Genomic DNA, 27,045 nt, shown 5'->3' on the forward strand with positions numbered 1-27,045 from the left:
TAGCAGTGATTGCGGCCCACCTGAGACTTCAGGGAATACAGGTCTTTCCGTACCTGGACGACTGGCTCCTGACCGCCCCAACAAGGCATCTACTTTGCACAGCCAGAGATTTCTTTCTCTGCCTAGCCCCACAGTTAGGCATCACCATCAATGCCGACAAATCCTTTCTGGCCCCGACACAAGTCATAGAATTCATAGGAGCCAGAATAGACACCAGAGATCTACGAGCCTTTCTGACGTCGGAACGACTACGGAATGTGCAACTTCATGTGCGGGCTATCCTCCAATCAGAGACCCCACCGGCGGAATTGGTCCTGAGGACGCTGGGCTCCATGGCGGCAGCGATAATGCTCCTTCCATCTGCCCGTCTGAACATGCGGGTACTGCAATGGACCCTTCTAGTACAATGGTCCTTTCCTCTCCATCACCCCATTGCTATCAGCAAGGCTTGCAGGAGGGCTCTATTATGGTGGCTCCATGCTCCGGATCTCCATACGGGCCGACCCTTCTGCACCTCTCCCCCTCTCACCACGGCGACCACAGACGCCTCCCGCCTCGGATGGGGGGGGGGCATTATTTAGGCAGGACCATCCAAGGCACGTGGAACGATACAGAGACCTCCCTGCATATCAACGTTCTGGAGATGAGAGCAGTGCTGTACGCGTTGCAAGCACTTCAGAATCTCCTCCCCCTAGGAACGATTGCAATTCAGTCGGACAACATGTCGGTTGTCTGGTACATCAACAAACAGGGGGGAACCAGGTCTTACCCTCTATGCCGCGAAGCCATGAGAGTGTGGGAATGGGCGATTTCCACCAACCACTTTCTGATTGCAACGCACATTCCGGGGCGGGCCAACATCCTAGTGGACAAACTCAGCCGTACCCTTCTTACCCCGTACGAGTGGTCTCTCAACCCACTAGTAGTGAAGCAGATATTCGCAATATGGGGGCAACCCTGCTGCGATCATTTTGCCTCTCCCTCAAACACCAAATGCGGCAATTTCTTCGCTCTGATTCCCCCTCCAGGGGAAACCCCAAGAGATGCTCTGGTGCATGCTTGGCCACCCGGTCTAATTTATGCCTATCCTCCTCTACCCCTGATGCTGCAACTCTTACAGAAAGCCTCACGGTTGGGGAGCAGGATGATCCTCATTGCCCCATTCTGGCCTCGGCAAATTTGGCTCCCTTACCTGTGGTCTCACCTAGTGAATCCCCCTTGGATTCTGGATCCCAGTCCGGATCTAATCTCCCATCCGTCAGACTTACCGACCCCAAATCTGGGCAATCTGAAGCTGACAGCTTGGTTGCTCCAGTTCCACTCCTAGTTAGGACTCCCGGTATCTCTTCACCAGTCAAAGCCATCCTTGTGGCAGCGCATAAGCCCTCCACCAGGAAAGTGTACAGCAGTAAATGGAAACGTTTCTCCGTCTGGGCGGAGCATCATAATCTAGATGCCTTTATGGCTCCTCTTCCATCCATATTAGACTTCCTAACCGAACTTTTTCAGGAAGGCGCTAGTTGCTCAACTGTCAAAGTGCAATTGGCTGCCATCTCCCATTACCATGTGGGACATGACACAGGGCCCTTGATGTCGGCCAAATTGTGTAAAACCTTTCTCAAAGGCACCTTTTTGCTTAGACCCCCTATAAAAGAAGCCGTACCACCTTGGGATCTTTCACTTGTTCTTCAAGCCCTGACTGCTCCACCTTTTGAACCTGCTGCTTCAGTAGATCTCAAATACTTGTCCTGGAAAACAGCATTCCTTGTAGCCATTACTTCAGTGAGAAGAGTTTCAGAGCTTCAAGCTCTTTCTGTGAAGCCTCCTTATTTGATCTTTCATCCGGACAGAGTGTACCTCAGGATCAATCCCACTTTCCTTCCCAAAATAGCATCAGAAACCAATATAAATCAATCCATAAATTTACCGGTTTTCTTTCCTAAATATCAGAATAAAGGACAGTACAAGCTGCACTCATTAGATGTTCATAGGCAGCTACGTTTTTATACTCATAGAACAGCTGGTCACAGACAATCCGACCAGCTGTTCATTTCCTTTGCCAAATTTAATTTGGGGAAAGCAATATCAAAAATATCTCTATCACGCTGGATTTCACAATGTATCCTGTTAGTGTACCAAGCTTCTGGGAGACCCGCACCTGAAGGAGTTTGCGCACATTCCACTCATTCCATCTCTACTTCTGCGGCCTTCAAATCTAGAGTTCCATTGGATGATATTTGTTCGGCAGCCACTTGGGCCTCATTTCATACCTTTATTAACCACTACAAACTGGACGTGATTTCTAGAGGGAGAGCATCCTTTGGCTCTGCGGTGCTCCGCAATATCCTTCCATGATGGCCACCCAAGATTCAGGTAGCTGGGGACTCTGTCCCACAGGTTGCTGACAAATGAAGTCCCTACTTCAGATTAAGAAGTTATGTACTCACCATAACGTTCCATCTGAGTAGGTAGCTTCATTTGTCTGCAACCATCCCCCCCTCCTTCCCCCTGGCCTTCAGCGGATCTATGTAAGTTGGAATACCCTTTTTGGGTACATATTGAGGGGCAAACTTGATCTGAGGTCATGGAGGGTTGGCAGGGGATTATGGGTGAGGGGAGGAGCTAGGAGCTCGGATCCATTAGCTATGAAACAAGTTGCCGGCTCGGATCCGATATCGGATCCAAGACCCACAGGTTGCAGACAAATGAAGCTACCTACTCAGATGGAACGTTATGGTGAGTACATAACTTATTTTCTTCCACACAAAAAAAAAATAGATCTATATCTAGAGCTATTTCTAATGTTTTTCTCTCACATTTCAGTCACTTTGAGGGAATACCTCAGGATTTTGGGTCTTATCTCTTCTATGATTCTTGTGATAATCCTGACAAGACTCCACATGAAAAAAAAACAGTGGTATCTGAAGTCTCTTTGGTCTCAGCACCGACTCAAATCGCACTGCTGAGGATGTCAGAAGAGAAATCACTTGGTGAAGACAAGAGATATACTTAAATCCAGATCTCCCCTTTTCCTTTCCAATCCCAAAGCAGTCAACCACCACAGACACCTTGGACTGTGCTCAGGGAGTAGTTTCAGGTGGGTTAAAAGTGCAGGGACTCCAGGACAAATGCAGGCACATAAATATTAAAGAAAAGCTTGTGCTGATCACAGCACTCAACTCTTTGAATTAGCTTTTATCCCCGTGACCTGTTCATGTTGTGGCAGACATTACCACAGTCATATAGTACATCACCAAGTGGGGGAGGGTGGGGAACCAGGTCATACCCCCTTTCAAACTGGCCATGTTAGCTTGGGATACAGCTTCATGGCACAGTTTCACTGTACAGGTATTCTGCATTCCATCAGTGCAAAACTGTGTGGCGGACAAGCTGAGCAGGACCAGGGCAGACCTTCACAATTGGAAACTAGATCAGGGGGTCATACAAAATTTGATCCATCTGTGGGGAGTTCCTCAAGTAGACCTGTTTGCCTCCTCTCTGAGCAGTCAACAGGCAAGAATCTGATGTTCTTCGTGTTTCACTGTTGCAGTCATTACATTTGGGTAATCTTCTGGCAGGTTGCCCTCAGTCAGCCTGATTAACAAAGTCTTGGGTCCTGCGTTGGTTGCTGTCCCTTCTTCCGTGACGTCAGGTCGTCAGGGGTGTAAAACATGCAGCCGACGCAATTACATCAGTCTTTCTTGCCGCACGGTGTCCGAAGCAGAAGCAGTTCGCAAGTGCTGGTCGGCCGACTCCTGAAAAATTTGTTTTCGAGTTTCAGAACCGAAGTCTTCATCTAAAAGCTAAATACCCCGTTGGGGAAACTTTTTCTTGCTCCTTCCCGATGTCAGTAAAAGTTAATAACTGCATTACTTGTGGGAATCAAATGCCTCATAAGGATTTTCATTTGTACTGTATTCCTTCCCTAGGCCCTGACCTCAACGTACCTGGCTGTCGGTTTTGTGCTAAATTTAATCAACGCTCGATTAAACGTCGGTATATTTTTGCTTCTAAATATTTTGGCTCAAGATTTAACTATCCAGAAATGTCGTCGGTTAGCAATCCGACTACCGGAATACCTAAAAAACACAAAGAAAAAGACAGAGACAGACCGTCGAGGTCCAAAACCAACAACGAAGCTTCTCCTAAGCCAGTCGCCGGTTCGCGGTTAGTCAGTGACGTGCTTTTGCAGCCCCTGATGCCCGCTACTTTTGATTCTCAGGCCTCTACTGAGACCCATTCGGAGTCCGGTATGCTGCGAGATTCTTTAAGTATTGAACCCGCGGAAGTCTCTACCTTAGATGGGTCCGGAGCCGCTGAGCAGGCACCGGCTTCTGAGGGTGTTTTCAGGCCTAAAGATTTGTATATTAAACCGACACCATCGTCAAAACTAAGACCAACAACTACTTGTATGTCTAAAAAAACGACGCTTGGGCCATGTGTACAGGCCCCAATGCCTAAAAAACAAATGATCAAAATTGCTGAAGATTTAATTACCTTAATCAGGGGTACCCATCCCCCTCCTGCTAAGAGGCCTAGGCAAGGCACTGACTATGAATCTTCAGATCAGGTTTCCATTTCTTCTGATTCCTCTTCTGATCAGGATTTATCTATACCCACTTTTGGGGACTCTGATGCAGAAGACTCCATTCCTTCTGCTTCTCCCCCTGAGGATTTCTCTTTTGGAGAAACTTTGCATACCTTAAGGGAACACTTCCACTGGGAGAGTCAGGATTTCTCTGAATCTAAAAAGAGACTTAGGGATTTTCTTCTTCTTCCTCAGCATAGGCCTTTGGCTATACCTCCTGTTCTAGATATTGTTGATGATGTTTTCTCAGAATCCAGTATGACTCCTGATTCCCTGCCTCCGGCTCCTAGTAAGCCAGACAGATACTACAGGGTTCCTGACTCCCACAAATTCCTTTGCAAAAACCCTACTGCTGACCCTGAAACCATTTCTCAGGGTCCCAAGGGTGTTAAGGCCTCTACTGCTAAAAATCCTACCCCTTCTGACAGAGATTCCAGGGCACTGGATAGATGGGGTAAGAAGGTTTACACGTCTGCAACCTTGGCAATCAGGGTTTTAAACTGTCAATTTCATATGCTTAAATATCAACAGCATGTCATGGGTTTACTTAAAAAAAAAATATGTTGATTTCTGACTGTGTGGAAAATAAAGAGTTGCAGGATTTATTACATTCAGCTGAACAAGTTGGAAAACATACTTTGCAATGTGGTTTTGATTCCTTGGAGGCCTCTTGCAGGGCTGCTGTAACTAGATCTGTGATAAGAAGGCATGCTTGGCTCAAGGAGCAAAGTCTGCCTGACCACGTTAAAGCAAAATTATTGGATGCTTCTTTACAACAGGATAGTCTCTTTGGTAACAAGGCTGAAGAAGTTTTGAAAAAGATGGAAGATAAAGCTAAATCTATGCAAACTATGAAAGATTTCTTACAAGTGCAGCCACCCAGATTTAGTAGACACTGGCCTACTAAGAACTGGTCCTTTCCAGTACCCACAAGAGCCGCTCAGGTCAAATCCAGACATTCCAAAGGCTCCAGGTTTCAGTCGCAAGGAACCTTTAGAACAAAGCAATGGGGTGCGTCCACCTCCAAATCTGGAAGCAACAAGGCACCTCCCTAACGTAAACAGTCTCAATGACTTTCCACTGCAATCACCAAGCACTTATCTTTTGGCCGCCCCTTTGGGGGGAAAACTGGCACTTCATGCATGAAACTGGCAACTGATTATCCAGGACAAATGGGTCTTAAATATAGTATCCCAGGGATACAGATTTCATTTCCACATGTTGCCAATCCCAAATGGATGGCCAAGTCTGCCTCCAAATCAGTGGGCAGAGGTCCAGAGACAAGTTATGTCCCTCATGAATATGGGGCCTATTCAACCAGTACCAGAAAAAGAAAAGGGACAAGGTTTCTATTCAAGACTTTTCCTGGTACCCAGAAAAGACAAATCATGGGGTCCAATTCTGGACTTATCCATTCTAAATACATTTCTGGACATTCCAAAATTCAAGATGCTGACTCTTCCACAGTTACTATAGACAAAGATGCCTGGTTGGTAACTCTAGACTTAAAAGAGGCTTACCTGCATATCCCAATCAGGGAACCTTGCAGAAGATACCTTCGCTTCAAAGCAGGCTACTTGTATTACCAGTTCTCTGCACTGCCCTTTGGCTTATCTACTGCGCCCAGGGTCTTCACAAAGTGCCTGGCACCAGTAATTGCATTTTGCAGGCAAAGAAATATTCAAATTTATCCATACCTCGACGATTGTCTATTTCAGGCAGAAAACAAGGACACACTTCTAAAACATCTGGCATTTGTAAAAAGGGTTCTAACTTGTCTAGGGTACACCATAAACGAAAAGAAATCACAACTGGTACCCTTTCAAAAAATTACATTCCTGGGTGCAAGCTTGAATACAACTGCCCAGATGACTTACATTACGCCAGTAAAGCAAATTCAGTTGATGACTTACTTCAAACAGGTGGCCACAAAACCCAGCTATCTGCAAGACAAATTCTGCAGGCCTTGGGGTTCATGGCCTCCTACATTCTTCTAATTCCATATGCAAGACTGCATATGAGGAAACTTCAATGGTACCTAAAAGCTTATGGAGTCAACATTGTCACTGCCTGGAAATAGTGATTCCTATCATACCTTGCCTGCAACTAGAGTTCCTATGGTGGGCAGAGGCCTGCCACCAAAACGAGGGACTGTCATTTACCCCACCCCCTGCCGCCCAAACCCTGACGACAGACGCATCAGACTATGCTTGGGGGGGGGGGGCGCATCTGGCAGGGAGATGCATTCAGGTCAAATGGAGCCCATATCAAATGCACCTACATATCAATCAGAAAGAGATGCTAGCTGTACAGAATGCTCTGACAGCCTTCAAGGACTACCTTCATCCAGGACAACTACTGATAAAGACAGACAACACCATGGTCATGTGGTACATAAACAAGCAGGGGGTTACAAATTCTTACCCCCTTTGCAGACTAGCCATGGCATTGTGGAACACAGCCTTGACTTATCAAATACATCTACAAGCTCAATTCCTGCCAGGAAAGCAAAATACTCTGGCAGACAAACTAAACAGAAATCTTATGGGACCCACACAAATGGAAACTGGAACCACAAATTTTCAGCATGTTGACATGCAAATGGGGGAGCCTGGACATAGATCTTTTTGCCTCACCCCAAAACTATCAGTTGGACAAATTCTGCACAAGAATTCATCACAAAAAAGCTTGGAAAGTGGATGCTCTATCCTTCAACTGGAAAAACCTATCAGTCTATGCCTTTCCCCCTCTGCCTCTGCTCTCCAAAGTCCTACTAAAAGTCAAACAGGACAAACCAAAAATGATTCTGATTGCTCCAGACTGGCCTTGCCAGCACTGGCACCCTCTCCTGCGCAATGTGTCGCACCTTCCTCCGTGGCACCTGCCTCAGACACCTTACCTACTGTCTCAGCAGAACTACCAAATTCTGCACACTCAGCTCCAAACTTTGAATCTTGCAGAGTGGCTAATCAACTAATTTCACCCTTTACATCTCTCAGCAAACCTGTGATGGATGTCATTTTGGTGGCTAGAAGGCCTAGTACTAGAAAATCTTATGCCGACAAATGGAAAAGATTCTGTGCCTGGAACCAAGCACAAGGAATAAGCACAGCAATGCCCAATATTCCTCAGATTCTGTTATACTTAACTGAGATGCTTCACAAGGGCCTATCTTTTTCTTCCATAAAAATCCATGCATCTGCCGATTCAGCTCATTACAACACAGACCCTCCCCTCTTTTCTCATCCTCTGCTAAAGCAGTATCTCAGAGGGGCCAAAAATTTAAGACCTCCCAGGAGAGCACCAACTCCTGCATGGGGACCTCAATTTTGTTTTGGAAAAAAACACTCTACCTCCTTTTGAGCCAGCTGCTACTGCAGACCTAAAATTTCTCTCCTGGAAAACTTTTAGCAGTCAGTTCAGCAAGAAGGATTTCAGAACTAAAGGCTCTTATGGCAGTGGAGCCTTTCATTATTTTTTACCTGGACAGGGTTGCTGTCAGGACCAATCCATCCTTTATGCCTAAGGTGGTATCCAGTGTGGCTCTTAATCAGACCATTCATCTGCCAACTTTCTTCCCAAATCCACAGAACAAGGGTGAGTGGATTCTGCATTCATTGGATGTGCACAGACAACTAAAATTCTACTTAAACAGGACAAAATCTCTAAGAAAATCTGAACAACTATCGGTGGCATTTGCTGCGGGGGCAGAGGGAAAGGCTATTTCAAAGCAGACTATTTCCAAATGGATAAGCCATTGTATTCGTTTCTGGGGATCAGATCTTATTCCACCAGGGCTGCATCTACTTCTGCAGCCTTTCTCAGAGGGGGTCCTACCAGAGACATTCTAGAAGCTGCTACTTGGAGCTCAGTTCATACGTTCACCAAACATTACCATTTACCTCTCTTCTCTAAATCCAGAGCTGGCTTTGCCACTGCTGTCCTGCAGGGCCTTATAGCTACTCCTAATGCTGTATAAATCCATCCTCCCAACCATAGCTTTGGGATTCTACCCAAATGTAATGACTGCAACAGTGAAACACGAAGAATATAGTACAGTTGTGTACACTTAGTAGATGTTCGTATGTATTCACTGTTGCAGTCCTGGTTACCCACCCTCCAGCCCCCTGTTTTTTCTCTTACTATACCTCTCCTTTCTTTTACTGTGCTTAAAAGCCTTTTTGGTGTATTTGCTTTTTGTGTGGAGGTATATTTTTTATGTTTTAAATTATATATATATATATATATATATATATATTGCTCCCCATTTGGGAGGCACCTGACATCTGGGGCAAGAAAAAATGATGTAATGGCGTCGGCTGCATGTTTTATACCCCTGATGACCTGACGTCATGGAAGAAGGGACAGCAACCGACGCAGGACCCAAGACTTTGTTAATCAGGCCGACTGAGGGCAACCTGCCAGCAGATTACTCAAATGTAATGACTGCAACAGTGAATACACTCAAACATCTACATTTATGGTAAGTGTACACAACTGTACTTTCTAGGACTCCATGCAAAAAGGCCTGGAAGACAGATATTCTTGGACAAGAATGTTCCTGCATGCTTTTCCACCCTTTCCAGTAATATCCAGGGTATTTCTGAAGATTCAGAAAGAATCTTTCAAGATCATTGTTCTGATTCCCTTCCAGCTCAGGCAGCCATGGCTGTCCCTTCTTTGGGAAATGGCTAGAGGCAGTCACCACAAGTTTCCTCACAGACTGGATCTACTCACACAAGAACAGGGGTGTTTGATACACTCCAACATCAATCAACTTCAGTTGACTGCCTAGATGATAGGGTCTTAATTCCTTTTAGGTACCTGTATACTGAGGATGTGCAGCAGGTACTTATAGAGGCAAAAAAGACTGCAACTAGAAAGTCATATATTGACAAATGGAAAAGGATTTTCTAGCTGGTGCCAACAGCACAACCAGCACCCATTCAAGGCTAGTTGTTCCTGGTTTTGAAGTATTTGTGACTTGCTATACTATGGCCTTTTTTATTCCTCTAACAAGGTTTATTTATCGGCCATTTCGGCATGTCTGCCCATGGATGCTCCTCTTTCAATGGAGTCTCATGTCAGAATGTTTTTGAAAGGGGTTTTGCACAATAGGCCCCCAAGACCCTCCTTGGATTTTAATTTTGTGTTAGAGAAGGTAATACTTGCTCCATTTGAACTAGCTAACCTGGCTGACTTTTGGGGTTCTTAACACGGAAAACAGTTTTACTGATTGACTTCTGTAAGAAGAGTATCCAAGTTGCAAGTTGTTTTGGTTAGTCAACTCTATCTCTTTTTCCACAGGAACAAGGGTTCTTTGAGAACTAACACTTCCTTTACACCCAAAGTGGTATCCAAGTTTACTTTAAGCCAAACTCTCCATCTCCCCAGATTCTCTCCTGAACATAAAAGTGAGGGAGAAAGTATACTCTGTAACTTGCATGTCCACAGACAACTCCAGTACTATCTTGGCAGCAGTAAGTCATTCAGAACTTTGGATACATTGTTCATTTCTTGTGAACATAAGATGGGACAACCTGTGTCAAAACAGAGTATTTCCTAATTGTTTTCTAAGGCTATTACCTTTTGTTATACTCATCATAATAACAGAAATATTCCAGCAAGGTCAAGGCCCACTCATCTTTGGCTTTTTGGAAAAGGTTGGATTCTAGAGGTATTCTAGAAGCTGCTACTTGGTCCTCTGCACATACTTTTACATAGCACTATAAGGTCGATTCCTTCTGTATGTCCAGGCCAGGCTTTGCTAGAACCATTCTCCAGGGTCTCTTAGACTGTTTTCCTTCCACCTGCTAAATGTAGTAAGCTAGGGAAATCTACACATCTGTATGACTACTGTAGCAAGGATTAATATGATGAACATAGTACAGTTGTGTAAGTAAACCTACCGTAAAAATAGTTGTTTGAATGATCATTGCTGCAGTAGCTGTTCCCTCCATTCCTCCTTGTTTTTTGGTGTGTTTTTTATGCCAGGATGTGGATATTCACTTTTTGTTTTTCGTAGCATTGACCTTTCAGGGCTCAACCTCCCTCTGTCTGTTGACAGAAAAGCTTTGTAGGGCTTGTCATCAAAACGTCTCTTTTAGTCAACTCAGCTCGAGCTACCAGACAATTTGTGTGCATGGAAGGTGCCCTAAATCTTTGGAAGCTGTCCAGCTGTTATATCCTTGTCAGGATATAACCCATAAAGCTAAGGCCATTGCAGCAGTGATCAATATGATGAGCATCTGTGGATGATAATTAAAGAGCTGAAGGAATTTTTATGGGAGGGGAATATGGCAGGAGTTAAGAGGGATAAGCTGACTCACCCCATAGAAAAAGGTGGCTTGGGATTACCTGAATTGAAGAGATACTGTGCAGTTAAAGCTCATTTATATTACTCAAATAAAAGATTATATATTCAAGGTGGAAGTATGTAATGATGAAACAAGGTGGTGGGGAGTTCAAGAACTAGTGATAGAGTAAGTAGTTTGGGTGGAGGCCTTTAAGGAGAATAACAGCAATCATGCAAAATATTATTTGGTAGGAGAAAGCATTCTAAAACTTAATATAGAAATGGAGAAAGGAAATTTTACCAATAGGGATGATTACAAGTAGGAATATAGAAGATAGGCAGGAAGGGGCTGGAATCTGTTGGAGAAAATTAGCAAAGGAACAGAAACAAATAACTGGGGAGGAAAGGGAAAGGTAATAGAGGAAAATTAGGCGGTGCAGAAGTTTGGACTTCATATTAGAGACTGTCCTTTCTACCAGGGATTGTTAACAGAGTTTAGGCAAAGAGAATGGAATAAGAGAATGCTAAATGAAAGACCTGCTCCATTTGTCTTTTTATTCGAGTCTAGAACAGAACCTGCCCTTAAAAAATAGATAATGAGTAGAACATATAAAATATAATATGATAAGTTTATGAATCAATTAGAAGAATTTAGAAAAGTTTGGGAAGAAAGAATGAAAAGGTAATATTAATAATACTAATAGTAATACTTGTATTAGTGGTAATAATAATAATAATAGTAACAATAATAAAACCCATTTGTTAACCAGGTAGCCCCACTGGACACAGTCTGTTTTCAGGGGCAAACCAGGAGCAATGCTGGTTAAGTGGAAGTGCATGGGTATATTATACCCCAAGCAGACTCCAGAGAAATTTTCCTCAGGAGGGTAGCAAATGCAGGATGTGTGACAGGAAAGGGAGAGGTACTTGGGAGTGTGTGTGTGTGTGTGTGTGTGTGTGTGTGTGTGTGTGTGTGTGTGTGTGTGTGTGTCTGTTTATATATATATATATATATATGTATATCTATATGTATATATATATATATGTATATCTATATGTGTGTGTGTGTGTGTATATATATTAGGTTAACTATCATTTATGCGAACAGCATTCTGTCTGCAGTTATGCTGCCGAAAATCAGAATGTCGTGCACAAAATGTAAATTGTATTGGATAGTCGAACGCACTTATGTGAATGCAGTACTGCATTCGCATACATGCTATATGTATGGAGATCGCGGTACAGTGGGGATTGGAAATTCATCCATATCCCTACTGTAGTGCGATCTCTGTGTTGGAATATATTAGTAGCGGGGGTGGGTGCAGCCCCTGCAAACACATATGTTGTATAGGAGTTTGATTTACATCAGCTCCTATACGGCTATCACGTGACATTTTCGGCGACAATATCGACTCAAATGTGTCGATCATTTGGGGCGACATTGTGTACGTTCGAAAAGTTTGGATTTGGTTTAACTTTTCGTTATTTCAAGCGGCAAATGTTTTGCCGTTCAAAATAATGATAGTAAACACACACACACACACACATATATATATATATATATATATATATATATTTTTTTTTTTTTTTTTTTTTTTTTTGAAATGTAACAGGTTGGCAGATTTCAACAATTCCTGCAGAGTACTTAAAAATATTGGGGAGCAGATAACTGTAACTAAGTAAATGATACTTTTCAGCTGGGCTATTAAATCTGAATTATCTAGACATAGTGAGGCTTTACTAAGTTTAATGCTACTGGCTTCCAAAAAAAAAAAAGCAGTCACTAAAAAACAGAAATCAGAATCTAAACCACCCATAACTAAAGTATTGACTATCGTTAAAGAAAAAGAAATCGAGTGAGATTTTTATAAAGAGAATGATCGAATAAAAAAATAAATGGAATTTTTGTGAACAATATATGCCTAATACTGTTCAAGGAGGAAGAATGGAATTGATGGGAAGGCTAGAAATTAATTTATGTAATGCTAGTGTGAATGAAAATTGTTAAAAATATATATGTATGTTGCATGAAAAAAAATAATGAAATTGTGTACACATCACTTTTAAAACATGCATGCTTAATAAAGACACTTTTAAAATGCTTCTTTAATACATTCTGCCATTGCCTTGAATATTTAACTTGCTTATCTTCACAGAGTTTTTTTGTCACAAATCTTGTTCGATTTTGAAAGCTGTTCTGTTCCTGATGTCCAGGTCATGGCTACAGAAAGTTCACATTGGATCAGCTCTCTCATTGAGTTATCATGCATGCAAAAAAACATATCAATGCAGAGTTAAGTGTTAAATAAAATACAAGTAACCAGGTTCAGAGTCCTTAGGAGTTCATGCACTACAAATGTGCAAGATCTGACAGGAAGTTGTTGACATTTCTATCATCAAAAGCTTCAAGGACCTTCTGATTTTGATAGCCCAGTTTCTTGATGCAGCGCAAAACAGGGAGTGGTAGCATCATTCTTAATTTACTCATATGGCAACCATGAAATGGGAATAAATACTGTTTGCCTTTTGCTGCCTTTCTTTTATGGCTTTGTTGCTATTGCTTGTAGTGCTGATGTTCTTCGTGTTTCACTGTTGCAGTCATTACATTTGGGTAATCTGCTGGCAGGTTGCCCTTAGTCGGCCTGAATTCCAAAGTCTTGGGTCCTGCGTCACTTGCTGTCTCCTCTTCCATGACGTCAGGTCGTTAGAGGTATAAAACAAGCAGCCGACGCCATTTTCTTTAGGCTTTCATGCCGTGCGGTGCCCGAAGCAGAAGCAGTTCGCAAGTGCCGTTCGGCCGACTCCTGAAATTTTCGAGTTTGAGTTTCAGAACCGAAGTCTTCACTAAAGCTAAGTACCCTGTTGGGGAAACTTTTTTCTTGCTCCATACCGATGTCAGAAAAAGTTAATAATTGTATTACTTGTGGGAAGCAAATACCTCATAAGGATTTCCATTTGTACTGTATTCCTTGCTTAGGCCCTGATCACAACGTGCCTGGCTGTCGGTTTTGTGCTAGATTTAACCAATGCACTATTAAACGGTGGTATATTTTTGCCTCAAAATATTTTGGAAACAGATTTAACTACCCTGAAATGTCGTCGGATAGCAGTCCAACTACCGGTGTACACAAAAAACGCAAAGAAAAGGACAGAGACAGACTGTCGAGGTCCAAAACCAATGACGAAGCTTCTCCTAAGCCAGTCGCTGGTTTGCCGGTATTCAGTGAGGCACTTTTGCAGCCCCTGATGCCCGCTACTTTCGAGTCGCAGGCCCCTACCGAGACCCATGCGGAGTCCGGCACACCACGAGATACTCAAAGTATTGTGCCCATGGATGTCTCTCCCTCGGATGGGTCCGGAGCCGGTGAGCAGGCACCAGCTTCTGAGGGTGTATTCAGACCTCAACATTTTTATATAAAACCGACGACAGCAGCAAAACCAAATACAAAAGCAACTTCTAAAGCTAAAAAAAATGACGCATGAGCCTCGTGCACAGGCCTCTATGCCTAAAAAACAGATGATCAAAACGGCTGAAGACTTAATTACCTTGATCAGTGTTTCCCATCCCCCTCATGATAAGAGGCCTAGGCAAGACACTGATTATGAATCTTCAGATCAGGTTTATATTTCTTCTGATTCCTCTTCTGATCAGGAATTATCTATTCCTCCCTATGAGGATTCTGATGCAGAGGAATCTATCCCATCTGCATCACCTCCTGAGGATTATTCATTTGGAGAAACCTTGTATATTTTAAGGGAGCATTTTCACTGGGAGAGTCAAGATTTTTCAGAATCAAAAAAGAGGCTCAGGGATTTCCTTCTTCTCCCTCAGCACAGGCCTTTAGCCATACCCCCTGTTTTAGACATTGTGGATGATGTGTTTTCGGAGTCAAGCTTGACTCCTGACTCCTTACCTCTGGCTCCCAGCAAGCCAGACAGATATTATAGGGTCCCAGACTCACACAAATTTTTATTTAGAAACCCTGCTGCTGACCCTGAAACTATTTCACAGGGTCCAAAGGGAGTTAAGCTCTCAACAACAAAAAATCCTACACCCTCTGACAGAGATTCAAGGGCACTGGATAGATGGGGAAAGAAGGTTTATACATCTGCAACCTTGGCAATTAGGGCCCTAAACTGCCAGTTTCATATGCTCAAGTATCAACAACATGTTATGGGATTGCTGAAACAGAAAATGATGTTGATTTCAGAATGTGCAGAAAATAAAGAATTGCAGGACTTATTGCATGCAGCTGAACAAGTTGGAAATCATACTTTGCAATGTGGTTTTGATTCCTTAGAGTCCTCCTGCAGGGCCGCAGTTACTGGATCTGTGATTAGGAGGCATGTCTGGCTAAAAGAGCAAAATTTGCCTGATCATGTTAAAGCTAAATTACTGGATGCACCTTTACAATATGATACTCTGTTTGGTATTAAGGCAGAAGAGGTTTTAAAGAAAATGGAAGACAAAGCTAAGTCTATGCAAACTGTAAAAGACTTCTTACAAGTGCAACCACCAAAATTCAGTAGACACTGGCTTACAAAAAGTCCTTTCCTGTGTTCGATAGAGCTCAAAGGGGCAAATCCAGATGCCCTAAAGGTTCTAGATACCAGGCAGAAGATTCTTACAGGTCAAAGCAATGGGGTGCTTCTACCTCTAAATCTGGAGGAGATAAAGCGCAACCCTACAGAAAACAGTCCCAATGACTTCCCTCTGCCATTACCAAGCACTTACCTTTTGGCAGCACCCTTAGGGGGAAAGTTAGCACTTTTTGCTCAGAATTGGCAGTTAATAACCCAGGACAAGTGGGTGCTAAACATAGTATCACAGGGATACAGATTCCATTTCCGTACTCTGCCAATGGCAAACGGTTGGCCGGATCTAACACAAAATCAATGGACAGAGGCACAGAAACAGGTTACGTCCCTCATGGATATGGGGGCTTATTCAGCCAGTACCAGAACAGGAAAAAGGACAAGGTTTTTACTCAAGACTGTTCTTGGTACCCAGAAAGGACAAGGCCTGGAGGCCAATAATGGATTTATCAATTTTGAACACCTTCCTGGACATTCCAAAATTCAAAATGCTAACTTTGCAGCAGCTTCTGCCCATGCTGGGCAAGAATGCTTGGCTGGTGATATTAGACCTAAATGAGGCATACCTGCATGTCCCATTAAGGGAATCATGCAGAAGATACCTCCGTTTCAAGGCTGGCTTAATGCATTACCAGTTGTCTGCACTGCCCTTTGGCTTATCTACTGTGCCCAGGGTGTTTACAAAGTGCCTGGCACCAGTAATTGCTTTTTTGCAGACAAAGAAGTATACAAATATATCCTTACTTGGACGACTGTCTCATTCAAGCAGAGAACAAGGACATTCTTCTTCAGCACCTGGCATTTGTGAAAAGGCTTCTAACATGCCTAGGGTACACAATAAGCAAAATGAAATCACAACTGGTACCCTCTCAAAAGATAACATTCCTGGGTGCAAGCTTGAATACAACTGCCCAAATGGCTTTCCTCACGCCAGATAAACAAAGGCAACTGACTACTTACTTCAAACTGATGGCAACAAAATCCCAGTTATCTGCAAGACAAATTCTGCAGGCTTTGGGGTTCATGGCATCCTGCATCCTACTGATTCCATATGCAAGACTGCATATGAGGAAACTTCACTGGTACCTAAAAGGTTTATGGAGTCAACATTGTCACAATCTGGAAACAATGATTCCTCTCATTCCCTGCCTACAACAGGAATTCCTATGGTGGGCAAAGGCATGTCACCAAAACATGGGACGGCCATTTACTCTACCCCCTGCCAACCAAACCTTAACAACAGATGCATCATTTTATGCATGGGGGGCCCACTTGGCGGGAAGATGCATTCAGGGTATATGGACCCCAAAACAAATGCATCTGCATATTAACCAAAAAGAGATGTTAGCTGTTCAAAATGCCCTGACAGCCTTCAAGGACTTACTTCATCCAGGACAACTACTGATAAAGACGGACAACACCACAGTTATGTGGTATATAAACAAGCAGGGGGGCACACATTCATACCCCATTTGCAGACTAGCCATGGCACTGTGGGACACAGCTTTGACTTACCAAGTACATCTACAAGCTCAATTCCTGCCAGGAAAACAAAATACTCTGGCAGACGACTTAAGCAGAAATCTTACGGACCCTCATGAGTGGAAACTAGATCCACAAGTCTTCAGCATGATAACAAAGAAATGGGGGAGCCCGGACATAGATCTATTTGCCTCTCCTCAAAATTATCATTTGAAAAGATTCTGCACAAGGACTTATCACAGGCACGCATGGAAAGTGGACGCTCTATCCTTCATTTGGAAAAACCTATCAGTTTATGCCTTTCCTCCTCTGCCTCTTCTTCCCAAGGTCTACTAAAAGTCAGACAAGAGAAACCAAAGATGATACTAATTGCACCGGACTGGCCACGCCAATACTGGTACCCAATCCTAAGGAACTTGTCTCAATACCCAGCTTGGACCTTACCTCAAAGACCTCAATTACTGTCCCAGCAAAACAATCAGACCCTGCACAATCAGCTCCAAACACTGAACCTGGCAGCATGGCTGATTGTGTAGTTACACCAACAGCATCTCTCAGTAAAGCTGTGATGGATATCATTTTGGAAGCTAGAAGGCCTAGTACTAGAACATATTATGCTGATAAATGGAAGAGATTCTGTGCTTGGAATCAAACACAAGGAACTGATACAGCAGAACCAAATATTCCTCAGATATTACAATACTTGACTGAGATGCTTGACAAAGACCCATCTTTCTCATCAATAAAAATCCATGCCTCTGCCATATCGGCTCATTACAATACAGAGCCACCAATCTTTTCTCATCTTTTACTAAAGCAGTATCTTAGAGGAGCCAGAAATTTAAGGCCCCCCCAGAAGATCACCAGTACATGCATGGGACCTCAATTATGTGTTGGAAAAGCTCACCTTGCCTCCTTTTGAACCAGCTGCTACTGCAGATCTAAAGTTCTTATCATGGAAAACAGCTCTGCTCCTAGCAATTACTTCAGCAAGAAGAGTCTCAGAGCTACAGGCCATCATGGCTGTGGAGCCTTTTATCATATTTTACCCAGACAGGGTGTCCCTGAGGACCAATCCTTCATTTATGCCTAATGTGGTTTCACCAAACAATTCATCTGCTAACTTTTAATCCGAATCCGCAGAACAAGGGGGAGAGGATTCTGCATTCATTGGACGTACACAGACAGCTAAGATTCTACTTGAGCAGGACTTAAAGCTGTAAGAAAAACTGAGCAGTTACTAGTGACATATGCTGCAGGATCAGAAGTAAAGGCTATTTCAAAGCAGACTATTTCAAAGTGGATAAGCCACTGCATTCGTTTCTGCTACTTACACCATGGCAAACCTGTGCCCAAGGGCATTAGGTCTCATTCCACCAGAGCTGCAGCTACATCAGCAGCCTTTCTCAGAGGAGTACCAACCAAAGACATTCTAGAGACTGCTACTTGGAGTTCTGTTCAAACGTTTGCAAAGCATTATCATTTGCATCTCTACTCCAAGTCCAGGGCAGGCTTTGCCACTGCAGTTCTGCAGGGCCTTATAGCTGCCCCTAATGCTATTTAGCTCCAGCCTCCCATCCATAGCTTTGGGATTCTACCCAAATGTAATGACTGCAACAGTGAAACACGAAGAACATAGTACAGTTGTGTACACTTACCATAAATGTAGATGTTCGAGTGTAGTCACTGTTGCAGTCCAGGTTACCCGTCCGCCATCCCCCTTTTCTTCTGAAGTTTCTCTTTCCTTCACTGTCTTCTACAACCTATGTGGTGTATTTGCTTGTAGATGAAGGCAAAGTTTGTTTTGTTGCATGTATATGTTGTTGTGTCTTTCGGCTTATCCCAGTTAGGGGTCACCACAGCAGAACTCCGGTCCGCTAATGTTTGGTAGTGGATTTTTACGTGTTGAGTTACCAGCCCTGACGCACAACCTTCAACGAAGGCACGCCCATTCACACACGCCTCCACACAGAAGACGCTCTAGCTGAGAATCGAACGCGACAACACTACCGCAGCACCACTACCTATATATATATATATATATATATATATATATATATATATATATATATTTTTTTTTTTTTTTTTTTTTTTGCTACCTTTTTGGGGGCACCTGACATCTTGGGCAAGAAAAACTAAAGAAAATGGCATTGGCTGCTTGTTTTATACCAGTAACAAACAAAAAGCACCTCGGACCTAGCGGAGAATAGCGAACAGTTTAATAAAGCAATTAATCACTAATTAAACGCTGACAATATTACAATACACGTTTTCGTCCTAAACTTCTTCAGATAAAATCATCCCCTTGTATACACTTTATATAAAGCAAGCAATTTAGTAATTAACCAATACCCTCAGAATTGCAATTAAATACATATTAATTAAAACATACATTATTTCTCATTGTATGTAATGGTAAAAAGACATTCTAAAAAACCTTTTTAAAAATCTTGTGAATTTAAGATATATAACCAGTGTAAATATATATAAAGTATAATATATAATTACATAGGTGAATATATTCTAATACAGATTTCTCAAACTAACAATAAAACATCTTGTAAAAGAACTTGTGGTTCCACTTCCTGGAATTTATATGTCATTGCAACCCCACCAGCATATTTAAAATGGTAAACATAAATAATTTATACTTTTGAATACAAACATGTACATAAACATAAATAATGTCTTAAAAAGCACTCAAATCTCAATCACCTAATAATTTAAACAAATTAATAATAGTAAGTGGACTCAAATTTATAATTTTGCAGTTCTCAATTTTAACACAGGAGTGAGGGAAATCATATCATTAAGACCTGGGAATCTACTGGCTTCCAAAATTATTTGCCAGTACAATTCTGTATATTCTACAAGTGTTTCCCACATACCACCCCTAGGGTCAACTGTTACAGTTTCTAAAATAAAAAAACTGAAATTCAGCTTGTGTGCATACCTTGCTGTGCTTATATAATGCGTTATTTTCACATTTGGTTCTTATATCATAAAGATGCTCATAAATTCTTTGCTTGAATTTCCTTTCACTTTTACCAACATAGAATGCATCGCATCTTTTACATAGAACCAAATAAATAATACCTTTGGTGTTACAATTTGCAAAGGTATTCAACATCATTTTCTTTTTCCTAGCTTGTAAATAAACTGATTCACCTATTATAAGGTGTGAGCATTAACTACAGCATCCACACCTAAATAAACCTTTTTTCTTTTTACTACTTTTTTCCAAATCACATCTGTTTGTACCTCTTTCAAGCAAACTCTTTATATTATTACCTCTCCTGTAGGTGTATTTTAATTCATTATCAAAAATGTGACTTAAATCTGAAAATTTTGCAAAATTTTTCCATTCTTTATCAATAATTCTTTTTACCAGTCCTGACTGTCCATCATATGTGGTAGTGATACCTGAAATGTATTTGTCTTTTGTTTCAACTTTAATCACTTTTTGTACTACAGGTATTTCTGGTTTACCTAAGATGGGGGCAAATCTACCTTTCCTTTCTTCAGTGACGACTTTACATTTCTGGTCAAATAGTTCACTCGGGTAGCCTCTGTTTAAAAACAGGCCTTTCAACACTTTACACTCACTAACAAATATGTTGTCGTCTGAAGTCATTCTACTTAAACAAACTAGTTGACCCTTTAATACACCCCTCTTTTGGTGGGGTGGATGTGAACTGGTGTAGTGTAAATAAGAGTTTGAAAAGGTCTCTTTTTGATATATTTTAGACATAAAACCTTCTTTAGTTTTAACTATGTTTACATCTAAATACTTTATTTGTTGACTATTAAAATGTGTAAATTTTAAAAAATCAGTTGTTCCATTTATGTATTCAACAAATAACTTAAAATCATCCTCACCACCTTTCCATAAAAAACACAAGTCATCTAAAAATATGCCATAAAATGTCCACATACTTTTAAAACCAGAAGTTAAAATATATTTGTTTTCCTAGTAGGCCATTGTTATATTAACATGTGTAGGAGCACAATGTGCACCCATAGCAACACCTCTAGATTGCCTAAAATATTCTCCTTCAAAAAAGATAAAATTGTTTTTCAATACTACCTCCATTAACACCAAAACAGTTCTAAAATCATTGTGTGTAATTTCTTTAAAACCAACTAGCATTTCTTCAAACCACACCAAACCTATGTCGTGTGGTATGCTAGTAAATAAATCTATTACATCCAAGGTACCAAATGCCACTTTGTCTGTATATAAAGTATTGTCCATTTTCCTCAGAAAGTCCCAAGAATCCTGCAAAATATTTGTGTTGTTCGTGACTAGTTTCTTCACCTTTTTATCAATATAGTTTGCTAATGGTGCAGTCACTGAACCTTCTGCTGAAACTTATCGCTCTCAAAGGTGGGTCATTCACATTCTTATGTACCTTTGGAATGCCAAAAATTGAAGGTACCTTCGGTTTTTACACATGTCATAAATTATAAGTTTCCAAATCTATCAGCCCTTCCATTAATAAATCATTTAATAAAATGTATATTTTCTTGTATGCCACATTAATTTCATTAATAGATGTTCTGGTGTACTTAGTTGAATCACTTAAAATATCTAACATTTTACCTTCATAGGTAATATAATCCATAAGTACTACCCCTCCACCTTTGTGAGGTTTCATCACTCTAAGATTTTTGTTGATACTCACTGCCTTAAGTGTTTCTTGCTCTAAAAAGGTCAGGTTGGGCTGTACATTTTGTCGTCTCAAGGACTTCCTTAATTCATTTTCTAATACTAACTCAAAATTTTTTAATTGAGGGTGTAATGGGGGATTAAAAGTGCTTCTACGTGCTAACCTGTCTTCACTAAAATCAGTTTTCTTACCATTAAAAAACAATTCCAAATTTTTCTTTCTAATAAATAATTTTATATCCACAAGAAGTTTAAAAATGTCAGTTCTCTGCCTAGGTATAAAACCAAAGCCTTTAGAAAATAGATCAAAAAAGGTTTTGTCACAGTAATCTCAGAATAATTGAAAATGTTAAAATCATTAAATGTCCATTTAAAACCGTCATTTGTTACTGTTCCTAATGGTTCCACGATGGTTGTCTCCTCCCCTGAGGCCTCCAGTCCCTCCCTTTGTAGTTTTTTGAATTATAATTAACTGGGTTTTTATACATTAATCTTTCTGACCTCCGTAGTGGGGGAAACTCTGCAGAATCTAATTAATTTTCATTGGAAAAAGGCACCTCATTTTCTATAGTGTCACATGTGTCTTTTTCATGATATACTATGGTTTTCTTTCCCCAAGTTTTGGGTTTGGGGTATTGTGTCTTCGTCTTGTATTCACTTAGATCCGTTTCTATTTTACCTACTTTTCTATTTTGAACGTCTACACATTTAGCCTCTAAGTTTCTAAGTAATTTGTAGTATTTTCCTTTTTCTTCTTCTACAGTAAATAGTAAGTCATTAACAATACCATTATTGATACGTTCTACATTACTATATAACTTCTCCATTTCACCTTCATTATTTTTAATAACGGCCCTCATTATTTCAAATCCACAATTATCAAATGCAGCAGTTAATTGGTGAAAAAAGTCAGTGCCTTCAACCACATTATTTGGATATTTACAGACTCTAAGACCTTTAGGGACAATCTTTAAATGTAAACAATGTTTCAAGTATGCATTGTCCATTTCAAGCATTTTGTATTTGTATAAAAAATAATCCATTTCTTCCAACATCTGAACATATGTTCCACTAGTTTTAGTGTGAGTTAACCTCTTTCCAAAGTCAAATTTTACATTTAAAATATCTTTCAATTGTCGCTCAGTACCTTGTTTTACTACATTGCTGTCACCTCCGTTTCGCAAGCACAAACTCATCTGGTTGACTCGCGGATGTTCAAGGGGATGCCTCTCATTTCCTATGTCTAAAGTAATGTGAGGGAACCCATCCAGGCTCCCTAAATCAGTACCATTAATATCCATTGCTTCACGATTGTCGTGCTCAATGAAGCCGGCCGTTCCTTCATGCGAAGCAGAACGTCTTACCACTTCCTGGTTGCCGGGCAAAGATAATGACGATAACAGCGTTGTTACTGATTGGCTGATGGGCGTAAGAAGCCCAACAAACTGTGTCAACTGCCCTATGAGCTTCCGAAGCTCACCTATCTCAGATCCTTTGCTCCCACTGTCCACTACATGAAAACATGTATTGTAATATTGTCAGCGTTTAATTAGTGATTGGTTGCTTTATTAAACTGTTCGCTATTCTCCGTTGGGTCCGAGGTGCTTTTTGTTTCTTATTGGTAACTTTTTTGCACCTTCTGTGATTTTGGTTATTTATGCTTGTTTTATACCCCTGACGACCTGACGTCATGGAAGAGGAGACAGCAACCGATGCAGGACCCAAGACTTTGGAATTCAGGCCGACTGAGGGCAACCTGCCAGCAGATTACCCAAATGTAATGACTGCAACAGTGAATACACTTGAACATCTACATTTATGGTAAGTGTACACAACTGTATTTTGTTCTTATAGGTTATATAAAACTAAGTTATAACAAATTAATATACCTTCATCTCCCGCTTATCTTTCCTAATTATATGTGTTGTTGGAGAGGGGAAGAGAGAGAAGCCAAAGAATGCGTGTGTGAGAATTTCTTCTAACTTTGTTTTTTGCTTTCTTTTATTTACATTGTGTTCATTACTTAGTGTTCATCACACCATCGTACATGTATCTACTCTTAACTTGGCAACATTTCTAGATTTACATTTATTCTAGTACCATAATTGTAATATATTGCTTTCCTCACATAAGATTCTGCAACATTATTGCAGTTCCACTGGCCAGAAACAGTTTTCTAATTATGTTACAGTGAAAGAAATAGTAGACATTAAAAAAAAGGTAGCAGTAGTAGACATTTAAAAAAAACAAACAAAAAAAAAAACATTAAAGTAGAATTCTTGGAAGCACTGTTTTGCATTACTACTGTGAGTTTCCATTAGGTAGTATGAGTTGCTGAGCATACCTTTTGGAACTCTGCTTAAGTTTGCTTCATTCTGACAGTTATTGTCCCTTGAGACTTCCTTTACATAGCTCATTCTTCTTAAACTAGAGGATTCAGGTTTTCAGTATTGTTTTACACTTTACTTTTCAGGTGATGGAAGAAGTTCTGAATGGGTGTGTGGATTCAGGAGACATTAGCGACAGACTGTCATCCGCTCTGAAGAAACGTACACTGTCATCATTGTCTGTCTGGAGGTTTTTGCTGAGTATGCGGGAATCTGAGCCTACCCTAGGAACACTGATAAAGGAAATTAAGAAGGAACCAGAAGTGGAGCAGCTCATACAGGCAGGTAAAGCAGAGTTAGAGCTCCTTAGTAAATGGAACAGATACTCTGCAATATCTTTTCTACAGATCCTTTGTAGAATGACTGCATTGCTTACTTATTTTAGTTATGCACTGTTTAATATTTTCAGTATCTAAATTGTCCACTCTTGTAATACAACTTTTATTAGTGTTTTTAGGATGGCTCAGTTATGCTATTTCCATGACTGGAGTCTTTTTTCCTACTTTGTTTTGTTGCTGGATGGTATATGAAATGAAGGTCTTTACTCGCCTGACCTTATATAGAAAACTTTTTCATTATGTGGTATGTAAGTTGGAGAAAATAAGACTGTTCTCACAGTTAGATGTCCGCACTCTAATGTTATAGACTAGAGAAGCAGACATTTCTTTTCTTGACCCTCCATCCTGTTTTTCCACGACTGATGTTCACCCATTCTGTTTGCCTACCCCCCCTCGAGTTGAATCTTGCTTGACACTTCAGGCAGTCTTCACCCTCCAGAGAGAGAGAGAAAGCAGCCTTGCAGTCTTTGTCCCCTAAGACTTAAGGTTCATTCTCCTTTGTGCATTCTGAAGGTCCAGGAGGAGTGACTGAATCCTGATATAACCCCAAAGGTGGGCTCTCCCTCTCCAGGAGAGAAAAACTTTATGGTCTTCAGCCTCTTAGACTGCTCTTATAGCTTTAAGTGTACCATCCCTCTCAGTACCATGAAGTGAGATCAAAGCAGCAGGTATTCAGAGGAAGTTGTTATAGCTATGGATCCTTAATTGGGCAGAGCTAGACCTGATGCGAGCATCATAGCCCATGTGATCCTGCAAACCCCACCCCTTACCCTTCCCTACATAGTCTCCCTTCAGTCAGGAAGACAGTCCTCCCTGGGCCTCCATCAGGGTGTTTGGAGTATAGGTAGTTCCTGCCTCCCAAAGACAGCCACAGCCATCATCCCCTACCATGATGTCAAGCATCTTAGCTGATAACCAAACCTAGGTCACCTGAGCTATAGTCAGGAGTTGTATCACAGTACATCACCATTGCAGCAACCAGTTATTTTTTGATTCCTCATTTAACAGATCGGTTCTGTTTCATCAAACCATGTGATCTGACATCTGGGTATTTCTTGATTCATTGTCAGAGAGTGAAAAGCATTCATTGTTATGGTAAACATACAATTCTGTTTTTGACTGAGAGTTCTGGAACTGGTGACCCACTCACTTCATGTAGTCCCAATATGTCTACTGGATGCTTCAGAGGGAATGTAGAATGTATTTTATTCCTCTGAGTGTAGTGTATCACTGTGGTTGATGCACTTTGGGTATGGAGATTCATGTTACTGTTTTACTTATGACATTGAACCGTCTTAAAATCATATTCTTGCTTAAATCTGGAGATCTAAATACATTACTCTTTGTTAATCTGACGTGTGTTTCATAGGTAATTACTATGCTTGCAGTCAAAGATAACACTGAGTCACCTAGCTCAGTTTCCCAATTGCTTAAACTACTGTCTGGTTAAGGGATTTGCTCAAGGTCACACAGGAGGCAAATGAAAGCTGTGAGAATCAAACTCTGTCCCACAGGAAGCAGCTCATTAACAGGTTGTGGCCTTAATTTAATCCAGTCATCTGAGGTGGGACTAGAACCTGCAGTCTTCACATCTTCCTGCACCAATGTCGAGTGTGCTGCCTTTTAAATCAAAGACTGTCCTCTGTTAGCCCTTGTTTTGCTCTACGTATTCTCCACCAGTTACAATTTAGCACTTTTTTTCCTTAGCTTCTGCATTCATAGATGTTTGCGTTCCTGTTCCAGCACTCCAGCTGTGTAAGTGCACTTGCGTCCCCACTGTAATGTATTAGATGTGTAGCTTCAAATGTTAATGCTGAACTGTAGGGAATTCATATATGTCCTGAAGCATGCAATCCTTTCAGGAAATCATTTTGTATAAACACTTCATGGAGGCTAGAAGTTTGTTCTGTTAAAAATCTAGATGTGCTACACAGTATCAGGGGCACAAAAATCTGTATTTGCTGAATTGAATTAACGTTTTGAAGAAGTGAACTAATACATTTATTTTGTAAGAGTCATACGGCCAATTGCAAAGCTCAAGGTCTTCAAATAGCTCGAGGCCAAGTCCCTATCCCATGATGCACCTGTGAATTACCCCAGATGTAGTTTGCCGCTGCAGCAGATCAGAGGTTCTTACTTAGCTTGGGCCAGATAAGCAAATTTTTCATTAAAAACCTTTTCTAAAAGTTTTTTGATAGATAGTATAGTAGTTAGCATTGTTTATAAAGCTCTTATAGCTTTAAGTGTGATGTCCTTCAAGGATGCATCTGCAGTCTTTACAAATGGGTTGTCCTGTCGTCAGGCAGCCCTTCGGTCGGCCGGATTCCAAAGTCTGGGTCTGGCTTCGGCTGGTGTCGCACTTCACCCGACGTCATTGCGGCAGTTATTCGGGTATAAAGGCATCAGCCGATGCCATTTTCCTCAGTCTTTCTTGCCGCGTGGCGCCCGAAGCAGAAGCTGTTCGCAAGTGCCGGTCGGTCAGATCCAGAGATTATTACTACCGAATACTACTTCGAAGACTTCTATAAAGCTAAGTACCCCGTTGGGGACTCTTTCTTGCCTCAGCCGATGTCAGAGAAAGTTAATAACTGTTTATCTTGTGGGAAACAAATACCTCATAAAGATTTCCACTCCTATTGCATACATTGTTTAGGCCCAGACCACGACGTAGCAGCTTGTCTAGCCTGTGC

At 41.3% G+C, this 27,045-nt stretch overlaps 1 protein-coding gene across 1 annotated transcript in view; it reads left to right on the forward strand.

The window, feature by feature from the left end:
* LOC122792877 (zinc finger and BTB domain-containing protein 40-like) overlaps positions 1-27,045 on the forward strand; it is a 1,459,166-nt gene that overhangs the window by 780,137 nt on the left and 651,984 nt on the right. The window contains exon 10 of the mRNA XM_044060435.1: positions 24,104-24,302. Coding sequence (XP_043916370.1) covers positions 24,104-24,302 — 199 coding nt within the window. The remainder of the gene's footprint in view (positions 1-24,103; positions 24,303-27,045) is intronic.

The sequence above is a fragment of the Protopterus annectens genome, chromosome 2.part0, assembly GCF_019279795.1.
Source record: "Protopterus annectens isolate FY-2018-M chromosome 2.part0, PAN1.0, whole genome shotgun sequence".
NCBI classification, from domain to species: domain Eukaryota; kingdom Metazoa; phylum Chordata; order Ceratodontiformes; family Protopteridae; genus Protopterus; species Protopterus annectens.